The sequence below is a fragment of the Muntiacus reevesi genome, chromosome X, assembly GCF_963930625.1.
Source record: "Muntiacus reevesi chromosome X, mMunRee1.1, whole genome shotgun sequence".
Taxonomy (NCBI): Eukaryota; Metazoa; Chordata; class Mammalia; order Artiodactyla; family Cervidae; genus Muntiacus; species Muntiacus reevesi.
Window position 1 is genome coordinate 17,527,699 of NC_089271.1, and position 13,740 is coordinate 17,541,438.

General features: G+C 47.6%; 1 protein-coding gene across 1 annotated transcript in view; it reads right to left on the reverse strand.

The window, feature by feature from the left end:
- The window catches only part of MAP3K15 (mitogen-activated protein kinase kinase kinase 15), a 138,708-nt gene that overhangs the window by 1,636 nt on the left and 123,332 nt on the right, over positions 1 to 13,740 (reverse strand). The window contains exons 19-26 of the mRNA XM_065914927.1: positions 6,294 to 6,451; positions 5,215 to 5,398; positions 4,631 to 4,790; positions 4,020 to 4,194; positions 3,153 to 3,338; positions 2,443 to 2,548; positions 1,296 to 1,509; positions 185 to 297 (exon numbers count right to left, since the gene is read on the reverse strand). Coding sequence (XP_065770999.1) covers positions 185 to 297; positions 1,296 to 1,509; positions 2,443 to 2,548; positions 3,153 to 3,338; positions 4,020 to 4,194; positions 4,631 to 4,790; positions 5,215 to 5,398; positions 6,294 to 6,451 — 1,296 coding nt within the window. The remainder of the gene's footprint in view (positions 1 to 184; positions 298 to 1,295; positions 1,510 to 2,442; positions 2,549 to 3,152; positions 3,339 to 4,019; positions 4,195 to 4,630; positions 4,791 to 5,214; positions 5,399 to 6,293; positions 6,452 to 13,740) is intronic.

Genomic DNA, 13,740 nt, shown 5'->3' on the forward strand with positions numbered 1-13,740 from the left:
AATTCATCTGCTTTTGAATGTAGTGGTAGTTCCTTTTTATTATTGATGAGTATTCTGGAATCTACTGGAGTACTTAATGGTTTGAGCTGAGAATAACCTCAGCTGTGTCAAGGCTGACTAGTAGTCTAGCCAGATTTTAAATGATCTCACACACATAAGTCACAGCAAGTGGAAAATCACTCACCGTTGGAGGTGAATTGTAACCGGAGGTGGTATAATTCTTGAGTTTTCTGTTCGAGGATGTGCCGTAGAAGATTCTGGTACTCTATCTCTTTTTGAACTAGGTGTTCCAAAAGTCTGGTTAGAACAAAACAAAACCTCACTCAGAGAGCCTAATACCATTCAACTCAACTCAAACATCTGCTGAACAGAGGTTTAAAAAAGTGGCATAATCCCAGGTGTGGGATCAGATTTCAGCCTGCACATGGGCACCTTCCTTGGGTTTCCGCACCTTGTAAACAAAGGCCAGCACTGCTCAGTGTGGGTATCTTCTGTATCAAAATGCATCATAAACCAAAAGATAACCTGATCGTGATCAGGAGAACTCAGCCCACTTGTCTTCCTAAGTCAGGTCAAGTTGTGAAAATGTGAAGCTATTCCCTCCTCACTGGAGACTACGTCAAGATAGAAGCCTTGCTGCACTTAGACAGCTGGGGGTGGTGCGGGAAAGATGCTGCTCGGAAGGTGGGAGGGACACTACTGCCAACACTTACCCAGAGTGGCACTAAAATGCCTTGCGCTCTTGGTCTCACCAACACTCCTCGGGACAGACCTGCTTCCCTCCTCAGGGCAGCAGGTGCCTTCCTGCTGAGCCTAACAGCAGCTAAGACGTCCCTATGCTGCAAGGCGCGTGAAGCAGCCGCGGGCTCATCAGCTGTTCCCAGTCAGGCTGGCTGCTATCTCATTACTAATTCTCTTGAGGGGGGAGATATGGTGCCCATTGACCCTGGAAATCAATCACTTTTGAATCCATATATAACATTTGATGGATCAGGTGATTATTAAACTTACTGGAAAACCATTTTAAAGAAGTACTATGGATACTGTCAACTTTCACATTTTTCAAAACAAAAAAATAGATCTAACAGAGAACCCTATACAGGGGTGTATACAACTTTTCTTCTGAAGTAGGGACACCCTATTGTAGCCAGGAATGCTCTGCCTTTAAAGAAAGGCATCCTTCTAGGTCCCCAGTTGAAGCTGAGAATATCCCCTTGCCCAATTCCTTGGGGGATGAAGATGACTTTCTGAGACCTGGGTGAAGTACTCAACAGCTCTGCCCCACCCCTGCCTACCTGCTGGTCTCCTGCCTCAGTTTGCTCAGCTGAAAGCTCAGGTGCTGCTGGGGTGGGGCCTCCTGGGCAACTGCTGAAGCCGGCTCGCTCCATCCACGGGCCACCTGTGCCTCACTTGCAGGCGGGTCTGCTGGGGGATAGTCCTCTTCCATCTCATCCGTGTCCTTTTCCACGCCTTCGGTCTCTGAGGCAGGCTCAAAGTGGGCTTGGAGCTCTGCAATCATGGAAGAAAAGGAGCACGGTTCAACAAGGCCATGCTTGGTGTAGCTTATGTCCCAGGCCAGCAAACCAGGCTAGGGGGCTGGCCCGGCCAATGCGATGCTCCATCAGGAGACTGCTGACCTTAATGAAGGGAGAGGAGACTTGTTTTACTTACCTCTACCTGAAAAGATGGTCCCCACACCGCTTTACAGATAAGGAAACAAGCTTCAAGGCAACAAACTTCAAGATATTAAGTTAGTTAGGCAAAGACAGTTTTAAAAAGGGACAAGCAGCCTTCCACCCAGGCCTGTGTGTTTTCTGCAGTTCTCTGCTTGGAGAGGGGAGTGATGAAGTCCTGGGGTTTAACAAGCCACTCCCACGAGTGGAGCCTGGGCTGAGTGCAGGCAGAGGATGACAGGGAGGGAGCAGAGTAAAGAGAGGAAGTGGCACTGTCAACACAAGTGCCTCAGAGCCCCCCTTCCTAGGAGGCATCGCAGGAGGAGGATCAACTTGGATACTAAGCTGCTCTAACATTTGAAAACTAGAGCCTATGAAAGCTAAAGATTTGTGTAGCTACCACATGATGATTTGGAGAGAGAAGACAGCCATTTAAATCATCAGCCAACTAGGAGGTGGTCCTGAGCACACAAGGATCCAGACCCTGAGGCTCAGTGCACTGTTTGTGTATCGAGTCTGCGGGCGTTAGTCTGCGGGCGTGCTCCTTAGTTATGCTGGGGTGGGGGGCACGTGAACAGCACCAGGAGGTGTGCTTAGGATCACAAAATATTGGCCCCAAATGGCTCTGTGACATCATTTCCTTAATTGCAAGGACGTATATAGCCCAGATGGGAAAGGGAGAGTAACAACTGGTGAGTACAGAGGACCTGGCGGACCTTCCCCATACCCACCATAGCCTAATTTACCATGACTAAAAAGGGGCCCTTACCTGGGATGAGGATGGTGACCGCAGCCTGCACTGCTCGTCGGATGATGTTGTCCATTGCAAACATCCAGTGGGGCCTAATTAAGTGGTTCCTCAAAATTTTATTTACCTATAATCACAAAAATCCAGATTTCTGGTCTGCTGTATTTTTTCAGAAATAGGAGTTCTTACCAATTCAGATTTGCTTCTACTCTTGAGATGAAAGTGTTAACCATGCTGCCCTGGATTTACATTTCTACTGAGCCGAGTCTTCCTCTAAGCTGACCCCAAGTCACTGGGGTCGAGAGGGCAGGTACAGCTACCGGAGCTGCTGCACAGGCCTCTTTGTTGTTTATTCAACGAATGTTTGTGGAGCACCCGTGAACCCTCAGGCTCTGTGGTGGGGTCTTGAGACACAAAGCTAAGCCAGACATGGTCTTGGGCCTGGAGCAGCTCACACCTGTTTGTGCAGACACATAAGCTTAAACCACACACCTACTCAGCTGGGAGATGCTGCTCATCCCCAAATCCTACACTCTGCTTTTTGTGGCCAGACGCAATCGTCTCATGTACACACACATTCAGCTGGCACTCTGGATTCAGGTGTAATCAGGTGAGAGGAGATGGGTACTATGGAAGAAGATGGTAATTGAACTCCACGGTCTCAGCTATGAGCCACTTTTGTGGGCGTCCTACCTTCTGTCATGTTCTTTAGGGCCAAATGGAACACTTACAGCATCCTGAAATCCAAACAGTACCAGGTGAATCTGACTGATGGATGAGCTGTCAAAGTCCAAGTCCACCTTGAGCTTTGATATTGTGGATGCCATCACCCTGTGCTCCGGACAGCGGATGAAGTCTCTCAGGATCGCAATTATTTGCTTGATGTGGCCGACTGAGAGATGCAACTCTTCTGAACTCTGATCACCAAGCCCCCAACCAAAAAAATCAAGTCATTGAGTAAATTGGGGGTGGGGGCATCGAAGAAGTACTGTGGGCACCTAGATGAACCTCACTGTCCATTTGCTTATGGAAGTGGGGAACCCCCAGCTGAGATACCTTCTCTGGTCCTGGAACTTCCTCCATATCCTTCCTGTTAGAAGCTTAGGAGGCCCCTTCCCCTCCCTGGAGGAATGGGCTGCCATCCTGTTTGACCCCTTGTCAACCACCCCCCACCACCAATGGGCCTTGTCAGAAGTCACAGTTCATAGAGGGCAGTGGCCTCTTACTAAAATGACCTCATCCCATCCAAAATGAGTCAAAAGTCACATTTCACCCACAGCCTTTCTTCCTCAGAGGCTAACAGAGGCTAACTGCAGCTGGGGGTTAACTGGGCTGTGTGCTGCCGTGTGGCCCGTTTTCCACCAGGGGGCAGCACGGCCCCATCAGGGCCTGGTTTCACCGCGGTTATTTGGCAAATTCAGGTTTCAGTGGAGTCTTTTTTGTATTCTCTTTTGTTGGAAAAGAGGACCTTGGGAAATACTTATGGTGATTATTGTAACTGCAAATGTTCTGGGGTGGGTGGCAGGCCCATTTGCACCTCCTGAGACCCTGCCTCGGGCAGAGGGGGTGGGATTACAGCCCCCACGCCCGGCCTGTACCTGGGCCACGCACTCCTGCAGGTTGGAAGCCACCTGATTCTGCTCCTCCCAGAGGATTTTGTAGAGGATGGCGCGGCGCTCACTGTCCTTTCGCAGCAGGAAAAGGCCCGGGTCCCTGTCTTCCGGGGACGAGGCTGCGCTCCGGTCCTCCAAGGCCGAACTCTCATCCGGAACACTGCGGACAAACGCACGTGACAGTCGTCCGCTTCCCAGGGGCGAGGTCTCTGTGCGGGGGTGGGGGGGGAGGGGGCAACGTGCAGGAGGGGCTGAGAGATGATCCTCCACGTCTCCACTCTCAGGAAGATGAAACTGCAGGAGAGGAGACTAGCGTTTTTTCTAATCCCCGGACCACCAGGGTTTTCAGGGAGAGAGGGAAGGAAGGGGAAGAAGGAAGAGGGAAGGATGGGTAGCAGGGTGAGGATAAGGGGGGATGGGGATGAGGAGGAAATGGGGGGAAGGGAGGAAGAGGGGAAGGGCCAGTGAGCGACCACATCGCCTGCCTCGCTCGCAATGTCAGTGGCCGCCCGGCCACCCTACTGATCATGCAGACAGGAAGACTCTGGTTTACACCAGGATGCACTCTGTGCCCAAGGGCTGCGGGGCGGCCGTACCTGAGCAGGTGGCTGAGCCGTTGCACCGGCAGCCGGGACTTCTCGAAGAACACGTCGGGCTGGGCGTCGGAGTCCGGGGAGACGGAGCCATGCTCACTGCTGCTGCTGCCTGGCAGCTCCCCGGATGCGGGCAGGGTCAGCACGGCGCCCCGGGGACCCTCTGTCGGGGGCAGCCGGGAGGGCCTGGTGAGCACGGGCAGCTCCTTGGGCCAGGCGATCCACCAGGAGGCCTAAGCCTGCTCTGCTCTAACTGGGGGCGCCAGTGATCACCCAGGGGTCCTGGGTAGATAGAGGCTCTGCCTCCGCAGATCTGGGATGAGCCCAAGACTCTGCACTTCTAACTAAAGCTAGTGGCTCTCCAGGTGCAAGAGGCTGAGCCAGCCTCAGACCCCATCCACAGTGATGCCTCTCTCCTTCTTCCCAGGCACAGCCCTGAAAGCCAGGCTGAATGGAGGAGATGGTACCTCACTGTCACCTGCGGGGCTCCCTGTGTCTCTCCCAGGACACCGAGGGACAGTCATTCCCTGGGTTTGGACAAGCCCATCCCTTCTGTGCCCCCAGTACTCTGTCCAGGGAGACCTCACCTGCCGGCTTGAAAGCAATCCGGTTCTTCTTGCCCTTGTTCACCTGCCTGAAGAAGCCCTCTTGGAGCAGGCCCGCGGCAGTGGCACGTTTGTGGGGGTCAGGCTCAAAACAGGATAAAAGGAAGGCTCTGGCGTCAGTTGAGAGGGTTTCCGGAATCTCTGGGTGGATCTTAAACATTCCCACCTGCAATGAAGGGACAGTGAGGCACACCCAGGTGCACACAAGAGCCACACAAGCCCCGTGTGCCATCCCTGGAGGGCTGATGCCGGATTCCAGCAATGGCCGCGATGACTGGCCTCTGGAATACCACTGAGTATGATGTTCGCTCTAGGTCTGTCGTATATGACCCTTTTTAATCTGCTGAGATATAAATGTAATCATCTTATATGATACATAGAGAACAGTAAGTAGTTCAGCAGGCAAAATGATAAAACTTTTCAATAAATGTGCTCTCCGTATGGAAACAGATACATTTAGATGAGTACCTCACACCTTTCACAGACATTTAAGAATTTAATTTCTGATGAGTTAAACCCTAAGAAAACCCTAAGTAAGAGCATATATAAAGGTCAATCCTCATCCCAAGAAAGGTGGTACCAAAGAATGTTCTAAGCATTGGACAACTGCACTCATCTCCCATGCTAGTAAGGTCATGCTTAAAATCTTGCATGCTAGGCTTCAGCATTATGTGAACTAAGAACTTCAGATGTCCAAGCTGGGTTAAGAAAAGGCAGAGGAACCAGAGATCAAATTACCAACATTCGCTGGTAGGATATGTATTATACCTCTGTAAACTGAGAGTAATTTCTCACAGTAAGGAGGGAAGAGAAAGCTAAGGGTTTGGGAGTTGCTAGGTGATGTAGTGCTTTGGACTTTGGTTCTCAATGCAGGGGTCATGGGTTTGATTCCTAGCTGGGATAGTAAGATACTGGCAGAAGGCAGAGAAAGGAGAGGGAAAAGAAAAAAACCTATTTTCTTTCTTGTCCACCTTTGTGGAGAGGTTTCTGCATTGGGAGGAGGTTTTTGATTTGAATTCTCTCTCCAACACCAGCAACCTAAATCACGCAACATGTCTTACCTTGAACATCACTGCCTGTGGTTCACCGAGCTCATGGAACGGAGGCTTGCCGGTGGCCATCTCAATGATGGTGCAGCCCAGGGACCAGATATCAGCCGGGGCGCCATACCCACGAGGGCCTTGATCGATAATCTCAGGTGCCATGTACTGCAGCGTGCCTATTGGGAAAAAATACAACACAGATGGTGGGTGCCGTGTTGTTCAAAAACAAAGTGTACCATTAGTAAACAAGTGTGTGAGCTTCACTCCCCTGTTAATGACAGATGGGGTCCAATCTCACGCATAAATGTTGTTGCATCTTTTCTTGGACTAGAGACATGCAGATTGCCTTTAACACTAGTCACATTGAGAGAGGATCGCTCAAGCCCTTTGAAGGATAAACAGACCTGATCCAATTCAGTCAACACATCTGAGAGTGCCGCACAGACAGAGGGATTGGAGTGTGAGACCCTCGGGGCCTGACCTGTCTAGAAGAGACAGGCATGATGATGGTGTGCTGAGCAGGGCGGCAGTGTGATGGAGGATATAGTCAGTGCTTCCCAGGTGGCGTAGTGGTAAAGAATCTGCCTGCAATGCAGGAGACACGGGTTTGACCTCTGGGTCAGGAAAATCCCCTGGAGAAGGAAATGGTAACTCACTCCAGTATTCTTGCCTGGAAAATTCCATGCACAGAGGAGTCTGGTGGGCTACAATCCATGGGGCTGCAAAGAGTCAGACATGACTGAGCACACACAGAGATTAACAGGTGTACACAGAAGGCGCTGAGAACACAGGCAGAAGTGCCTGATTCTGCCTGGTTCGAGTCAGGGGAAGCTCTAGCTGTGTCAATTTGGGTGTCTGAGAATACATAGCAAGTCAGAATCAGACATACAAGAGACTTCCTGTGAGAAGGTGAGTGAAGAATAAAGGGGAGGGGGCAGTCTCTGATGGCAGAAGAGTTCCGAGACAGCTTAGCCAGGCCGCCCAGGAAGCCCTGACCCAAAGGTGCCCACTGGAAGAGCACCACGTCGGTTCTAGTACCTCCACCATGCTTGGTCACTGGCTGCAGTAGGTGGGGAAAGTACGACCTGGCCAGGAAAACGGTGGCCGATCTAAACAGGTGCTGGCTGCGGCCGCCAGTGAAGTAGATTCCTTCCATGAGGCTTGACCGAGTGGCCAAAGCAGGAGGAGTTTCAGGTATGGGGAAGGGCTTGAGTCAAAGCCCATGCATGGGTGGGAAGCACACAGTGAATCCAGGAGCTCTGTCTGACACAGGCCACAGGGAGGGGGTAGGAAGAATGAAGGAGGCAGCTGCCTGGGTGCAGCCTGCATGGTGCGCTGTGTGTGCTCTGAAACCGCTGGCTTTGGACTTTCTCCTCTGGATCAGGAGCCACCAGAGGCTGCCACAGGGAAAGTGGTGATCAGGGAGGAGGAGGGCTTGTTGGAGAGAAGGGGCAGTGAGGTCAATCAAGGGCTCTAAGAGGAAAATCTTTGCTTTTCCTTGAAACTAATCCTGAGCAGAGGAAAGGGGAGTGTGGAAGCAGCAGCAGATGCTGTGTGCTGGCAAAGACATGTATAATAAACAAGCAACTTGGAGGTGATATTGACCAAAGGGTGAATCGAGAACATTGATGCACCAAAAAATTCCAGTGCCTACCTCAGGATCACAACCATATGACCCAGCAATCCCACTCCTGGCATATACCCTGAGAAAACCATAATGCAAAAAGATACGTGTACACCCCAATGTTCACTGCAGCACTATTTACAATAGCCAGGACATGGAGGCAACCAAGATGTCCATCAACAGAGGAATGGATAAGAAGATATGGTACATCTATACAATGGAATATTACTCAGCCATTAAAAAGAATGAAATAATATCACTTGCGGCAACATGGATGCACCTACAGATGATCATACTGAGTAAGCCAGACAGAGAACAACAAATATCACATATTAACACATGCATGTGGCTTTCCTAGTGGCTCAGATGGTAAAGAATCTGCTTGCAATGCAGGAGACCTGGGTTCGATTCCTGAATTGGGAAGATCCTCTGGAGAAAGGAAAGGCAGGCCACTCCAGTATTCTTGCCTGGAGAATTCCATGGAGAGAGGAGCCTGGTGGGCTACAGTCTATGGGGTCACAAAGAGTCGGACACGATTAAGTGGTTAACACTAACTATGGTGAAATCTAGAAAAAATGGTAGAGATGAACCTATTTGCAGGGCAGGAAGAGAGATGCAGATTTAGAGAAAGCACATATGGACACAGGGTGGGAAAGGGAGGGTGGGATGAGTTGCGAGATTAAAATTGACATATATAAACTACCATGTGTAAAACAGACAGCTAGTGGGAAGCTGGTATACAGGGAGTTCAGCCTGGTGCTCTGTGATGACCTAGAGGGGTGGGAGGGAGGTGGGCGGCAGGTCCAAGAGCGGGGGATATATGTATACACACGGCTGATCCATGGTGTACAGCAGAAACTAAGACAACATTGCAAAACAATTATTCTCCAATAACAAAAAGTCACACAGCCGAAATAGGCTTCCTGAGTCTTGATCAATGAGGACAAAGGGCTCATTGGTTAAAGTAAGTTTGGAGATGCCACCTACTACATCTTCCTCTTGAACATCCAATGTCTTATCAGCATTTTTCTTTCCTGTGAGCAGTTTAAAGGCTCTAGGACAGCTCTGACCAATAGGATGTTCCGCAATAATAGAAATGCTCTATTCTGTGAATTCAAGATGGTCACCACTAGCCACATATGACTGTTGAGTTCTTGAAATGTGGCTGCTGAGACTGAAGAAATAAATGTAAATTAAAAGAATTTTTTTAGATTTTATTTGATTCTTCCTAATTTAAAGTTAAACATAAATTGGGCTGTATCAGTGAGTGCAAGAGATTAGCAGGGCAAAAATAATGGCTTTGGTCTCTTGAGCAGAAAGCCAGGTGGGGAAGTGTTCAGTTGGCAGCAGGGTTGGGCAAGATGGAGGCTCGTAGCAGTGGCTGCAGTGTTAGGAAACCTCAGAGTCCCAGGAAGGGAACTTCCAGTGACACAACATCACCTATAAGCTCCTACTACAGTGAACAACACAGAGCGAAGCCTCTGCAGGCAATGTGCCTTCTAACTAACCAGTAATTCATTAACTTAGGAGAGCCGTGACACTGTGCTGTTTATCAAGCTGTTATCTCTCAGCTCTGCTACACTGGGTCTGGGACTGTGCAAACCACATTTCTGCTCTGCCTGCTGCTCCCGGCAGCTTGGGAGGGTGTGGAGGAAACAGTGCGCCTGTGTGCAAGTGACAGGAAGGAAAGGTTAGCAACTTTCACTCTGGACCCCCAGTTGGTTGCAGTAGCAGTGGTTGGCTCATTACAAGCTTTCTTTTGTCCCTCCACACTTTCAGAACCAGCCTCATCTCGTCCCTTCAGAGTTATGTGCTACAGCCCAGTTAGCACCCCCAATGGAAAGCTTTGAATTCTACTCTCCTCTGTTTCCTCAAGCCCTAGGAATGGAGGCTGCTTTCTGACTGAGTTATCAGTAAACAGTTCTTTCAACTAAATTCTCTCTAGAAATAACTTCATGTGCACATCTGTGCTGTCGTGTCTGACTCTTTGTGACCTCATAGACTGTAGCCTGCCAGGCTCCTCTGTCCAAGGGATTCTCCAGGCAAGAATACTGGAGTAAGTTGCCACTTCCTTCTCCAGGGGATCTACCCAACACAGGGATTGAACTTGCATCTCTTGTATGGGCAGGCACATTCTTTACCACCAGCGCCACTGGGAAGCCCAAAAATAACTGTGGTGATTTCAATTTTCCTGCCTGGGTCCTGACTAACACAATCATTTAAAGTTAATTCTTAAAAGAGCAAGAGAATAAACTTAGAAACTTATGAAGCAGTAGAAAATAGTACTAAACCAAACTGCAATGGCTTATTGACCTCAACTATACAACTGTCCTTAGTATAATGGTTTCACAATTGGAGGATTAGCCTGCTTCCTGCTGAATTTGGAGATTTTCTTTATATGGAACCATAGTGAACATCACTGTTTCTAAAGACAGGGACTTCACAATGACATCCATATCAGTTATTTATTGCTATGTACTAAAATACTCCAAAGGAAAACAGAGCTGGAGAAATCAGACTCCCTGCCTTCAGAGTATAGTACAAAGCTACAGTAATAGAGCCAGTATGCTACTGGCACAGAAGCAGAAATATAGACCAGTGGAACAAGAAAGAAAGTCCAGAGAGAAACCCATGCACCTATGGTCATCTTATCTTTGACAAAGGAGGCAACAACATACAATGGAGAAAAGACAGCCTCTTCAATAAGTGGTGCTGGGAAAACTGGACAGCTACATGTAAAAGAGTGAAACTAGAATACTCCCTAACACCATATGCACACAAAAAAACTCAAAATGGATTACAGACATAAATGTAAGGCTGGACACTATAAAACTCTTAGAGGAAAACAGGCAGAAGACTCTTTAGCATAAATTGTAGCAAAATCGTTCTTGATTCACCTCCTAGAGTATTGAAAATAAAAACAAACAAATTGCGCTCAAAAACTTTTGCACAGCAAAGGAAACCATAAACAAAAAGACAACCCTCAGAATGGGAGAAAGTATTTGCAAACAAAGCAACTGGCAAAAAAAAAAAAAAAAAAAAGCAACTGGCAAAGGATTAATCTCCAAAATATGCAAAGAGCTCATACAGCTCAATATTTTAAAAAAATTCTATAAAAAATGGACAGAAGATTCAAACAGACATTTCACCAAAGAAGTCATGTGAATGGTCAAAAGGCACATGAAAAGATGCTCAACTTCACTAATTATTAGAGAAATGCAAATCAAAACTACAACGAGGTATAACCTTACGCCAGGCAGAATGACCATAATAAAAAATCTACATACAATAAATAAATGCTGGAGAGGAAGTGGAGAAAAAGGAACCCTCCTACACTGTTTTTGGGAATGTAAACTGCTGCAGTCACTATGGAGAACAGTATGGAGGTTCCTTAAAAACTAAACATAGAACTACCATATGATCCAGCAATCCCATTTCAGGGCATATACCCAAATACAACCATAATTCAAAAAGATATATGCACTCCAATGTTCACTGCAGAGCTATTTACAATAGCCAGGACATGGAAGCAACCTAAATGTCCATCAACAGAGGGATGGATAAAGCAGATGTGTTACATACACACAGTGGAATATTACTCAGCCATAGAAAGAATGAAATAATGCCATTTGTAGCAACACGGATGGACCCAGAGATTGTCATACTGCGTGAAGTAAGTCAGAGAAAGACAAGTATCATATGATATCACTTACATGTAGAATTAAAAACAGAGGTGCAAATGAACTTATTTACAAAACAGAAGTAGAAAACAAACTTATGATTACCAGGGGGAAGTGGGGGAGGGATAAATCTGGAGATTGGGATTGACATATATACATTACTATATACAAAATAAATAACTAATAAGGACCTTCTGTATAGCACAGGGAACTCTACTCATTACTCTTTAATAGTCTATATGGGAAAAAAATCTAAAGAAAAGAGTGGATATATGTATATGTGAAATTGATTCACTTTGCTGTATACTTGAAACTAATATTGTAATCAATATTATAAATCAATTATACTCCCAAATACTGTAAATCAATTATACTCCAAAAAAATACCACATCTCATGCTAGGAAAAAAAAATAAATTACCCCAAATGTTAGCAGTTTAAAACAACTGTTATAAAAATAAATAAATAAATAAAACAATTATGATCTCACACAGTTTCTAAGGATTTGAATCTATGAACAACTGGTCTGGGTAGATCTGGCCCAGGGTCCTTCATTAGGCTGCAGCCATCTGAAGGCTAGACTGGAGCTCAAGGATCTACTTCCAAGCTCAAGTGGGGGTTGGGAAGAGGCTTTGGTTTCTCACTACCTGCAATCCTCCATAGGGTGGCTTAAAATATGGCTTCCCCCAGAGTGTATAATCCAAGAGAAAGCAAGAGAAACGCCAGACTGCCTTTTCTGACCTAGCCTCCAGGTCACACGCCACCACTCTATTCTAATCTATTCATTAGAAGCAAGTCACTAAGTCCAGGCAGCGATCCAGGGGAGGGGAATGATAGGCTGTGAATACTCAGGAGGTAAGGATGACTGGAGGCCATCTTGGAGGCTCTGGCCACAACATCTGACTTCCAGTTAGCACTCAATGGCATGCTACAAAAGCATGCTACAAAGCATCTCCATGTAGCATTGGCTATCTGACTCTCACAACTCCATTAAGGAGTCTCAGAAGAGGTGTGATGTACTGTTATTCCCATTTTATATATGAGGAAACTGAGGCTCAGAGAAGCTAGGGAAATTGTTCAAGCTAGAGCCCAAGTCTTTGGTCTTCAAATTTAGAGCTACACACCATGACACTGGTGATTAAAGTAATGGATCCAGGAGAAGCACAACTGAAGAGAAAGCTGCCTGATTAAGAGCAGCTGATGCAAGAATTTTCAAAGCCATAATGGAACTTCTTCTCATATAACTGGAAGGCCTAGGGCAGTAATAGAAAACTGGGTGCTCTGTTTTACTTATTACTGTGTTCATAGGGAACCACCCAGTCACAGCCAGCAGTGACACAGAGATGGGTCCACATAACTGTTTCTAAGAGTCAAGGGACCATCTTTGGACAGCATGCATGTTGTGGGTGTCCATGAGCTGTACCACAGGCAGGCTTTTGTGGAGAAAACCAAGTGAAGATGCCATGGTAGAGCAAATGAATGGAGCAATCCTGGAAATTTTGCTCACCTTACATCTGGCTCTCTTAGGGGGCTTCCTATGATCCCTCAGGTACTTACATGGGTGCAAAAGAAGGTGACCAGGGGACCCACAGAAACCTTCTTCTGGGGGTGGGGATTGAAAGTAACTTTTTTGGAGAGAGTGGTGCTGGGAGGTCTATGCTGTCCCATTACATAAGTGGGGAAGGGCTGTCCCCAGAAGGGTGTGGGGCCATGGCGACTCAAGCAACTCAACATCCACTCAAGACAAGTGCACCTGAAAGGAGGCCACACGTGTCAGCATCTTCTAGAAGCCCCTGGACAGTGTTAGAGCCCAACATTTCAAAACTTAATATTAATGAAGTAGTGAAAAGAGAAGTAAGGTGCAGCTTTCCAGTTTCCAGTACAACCCTTTCCAGGGTTACCCAGCTGTCCTGCCCAAAAGATGGGCCTGGAGGGGCGGGCCACCACAAGCTCCACACCCAGATCCTATGAGGGCTCCTCATAGGGCCCACTCAGAGCCCCGTACGTACGTGTCTCCTGCAGACACTGCACAGAGAACTGGTTCCCATGGGCGCAAAAGCAGCTGAGAGCAGCGGAGCAGGGACCATATGGTTGGGGGAGATCACCACACCCTCTTAACAGCAGGTAAAAGGCACATAAATCCTGGACACTAGGTGTAGAAC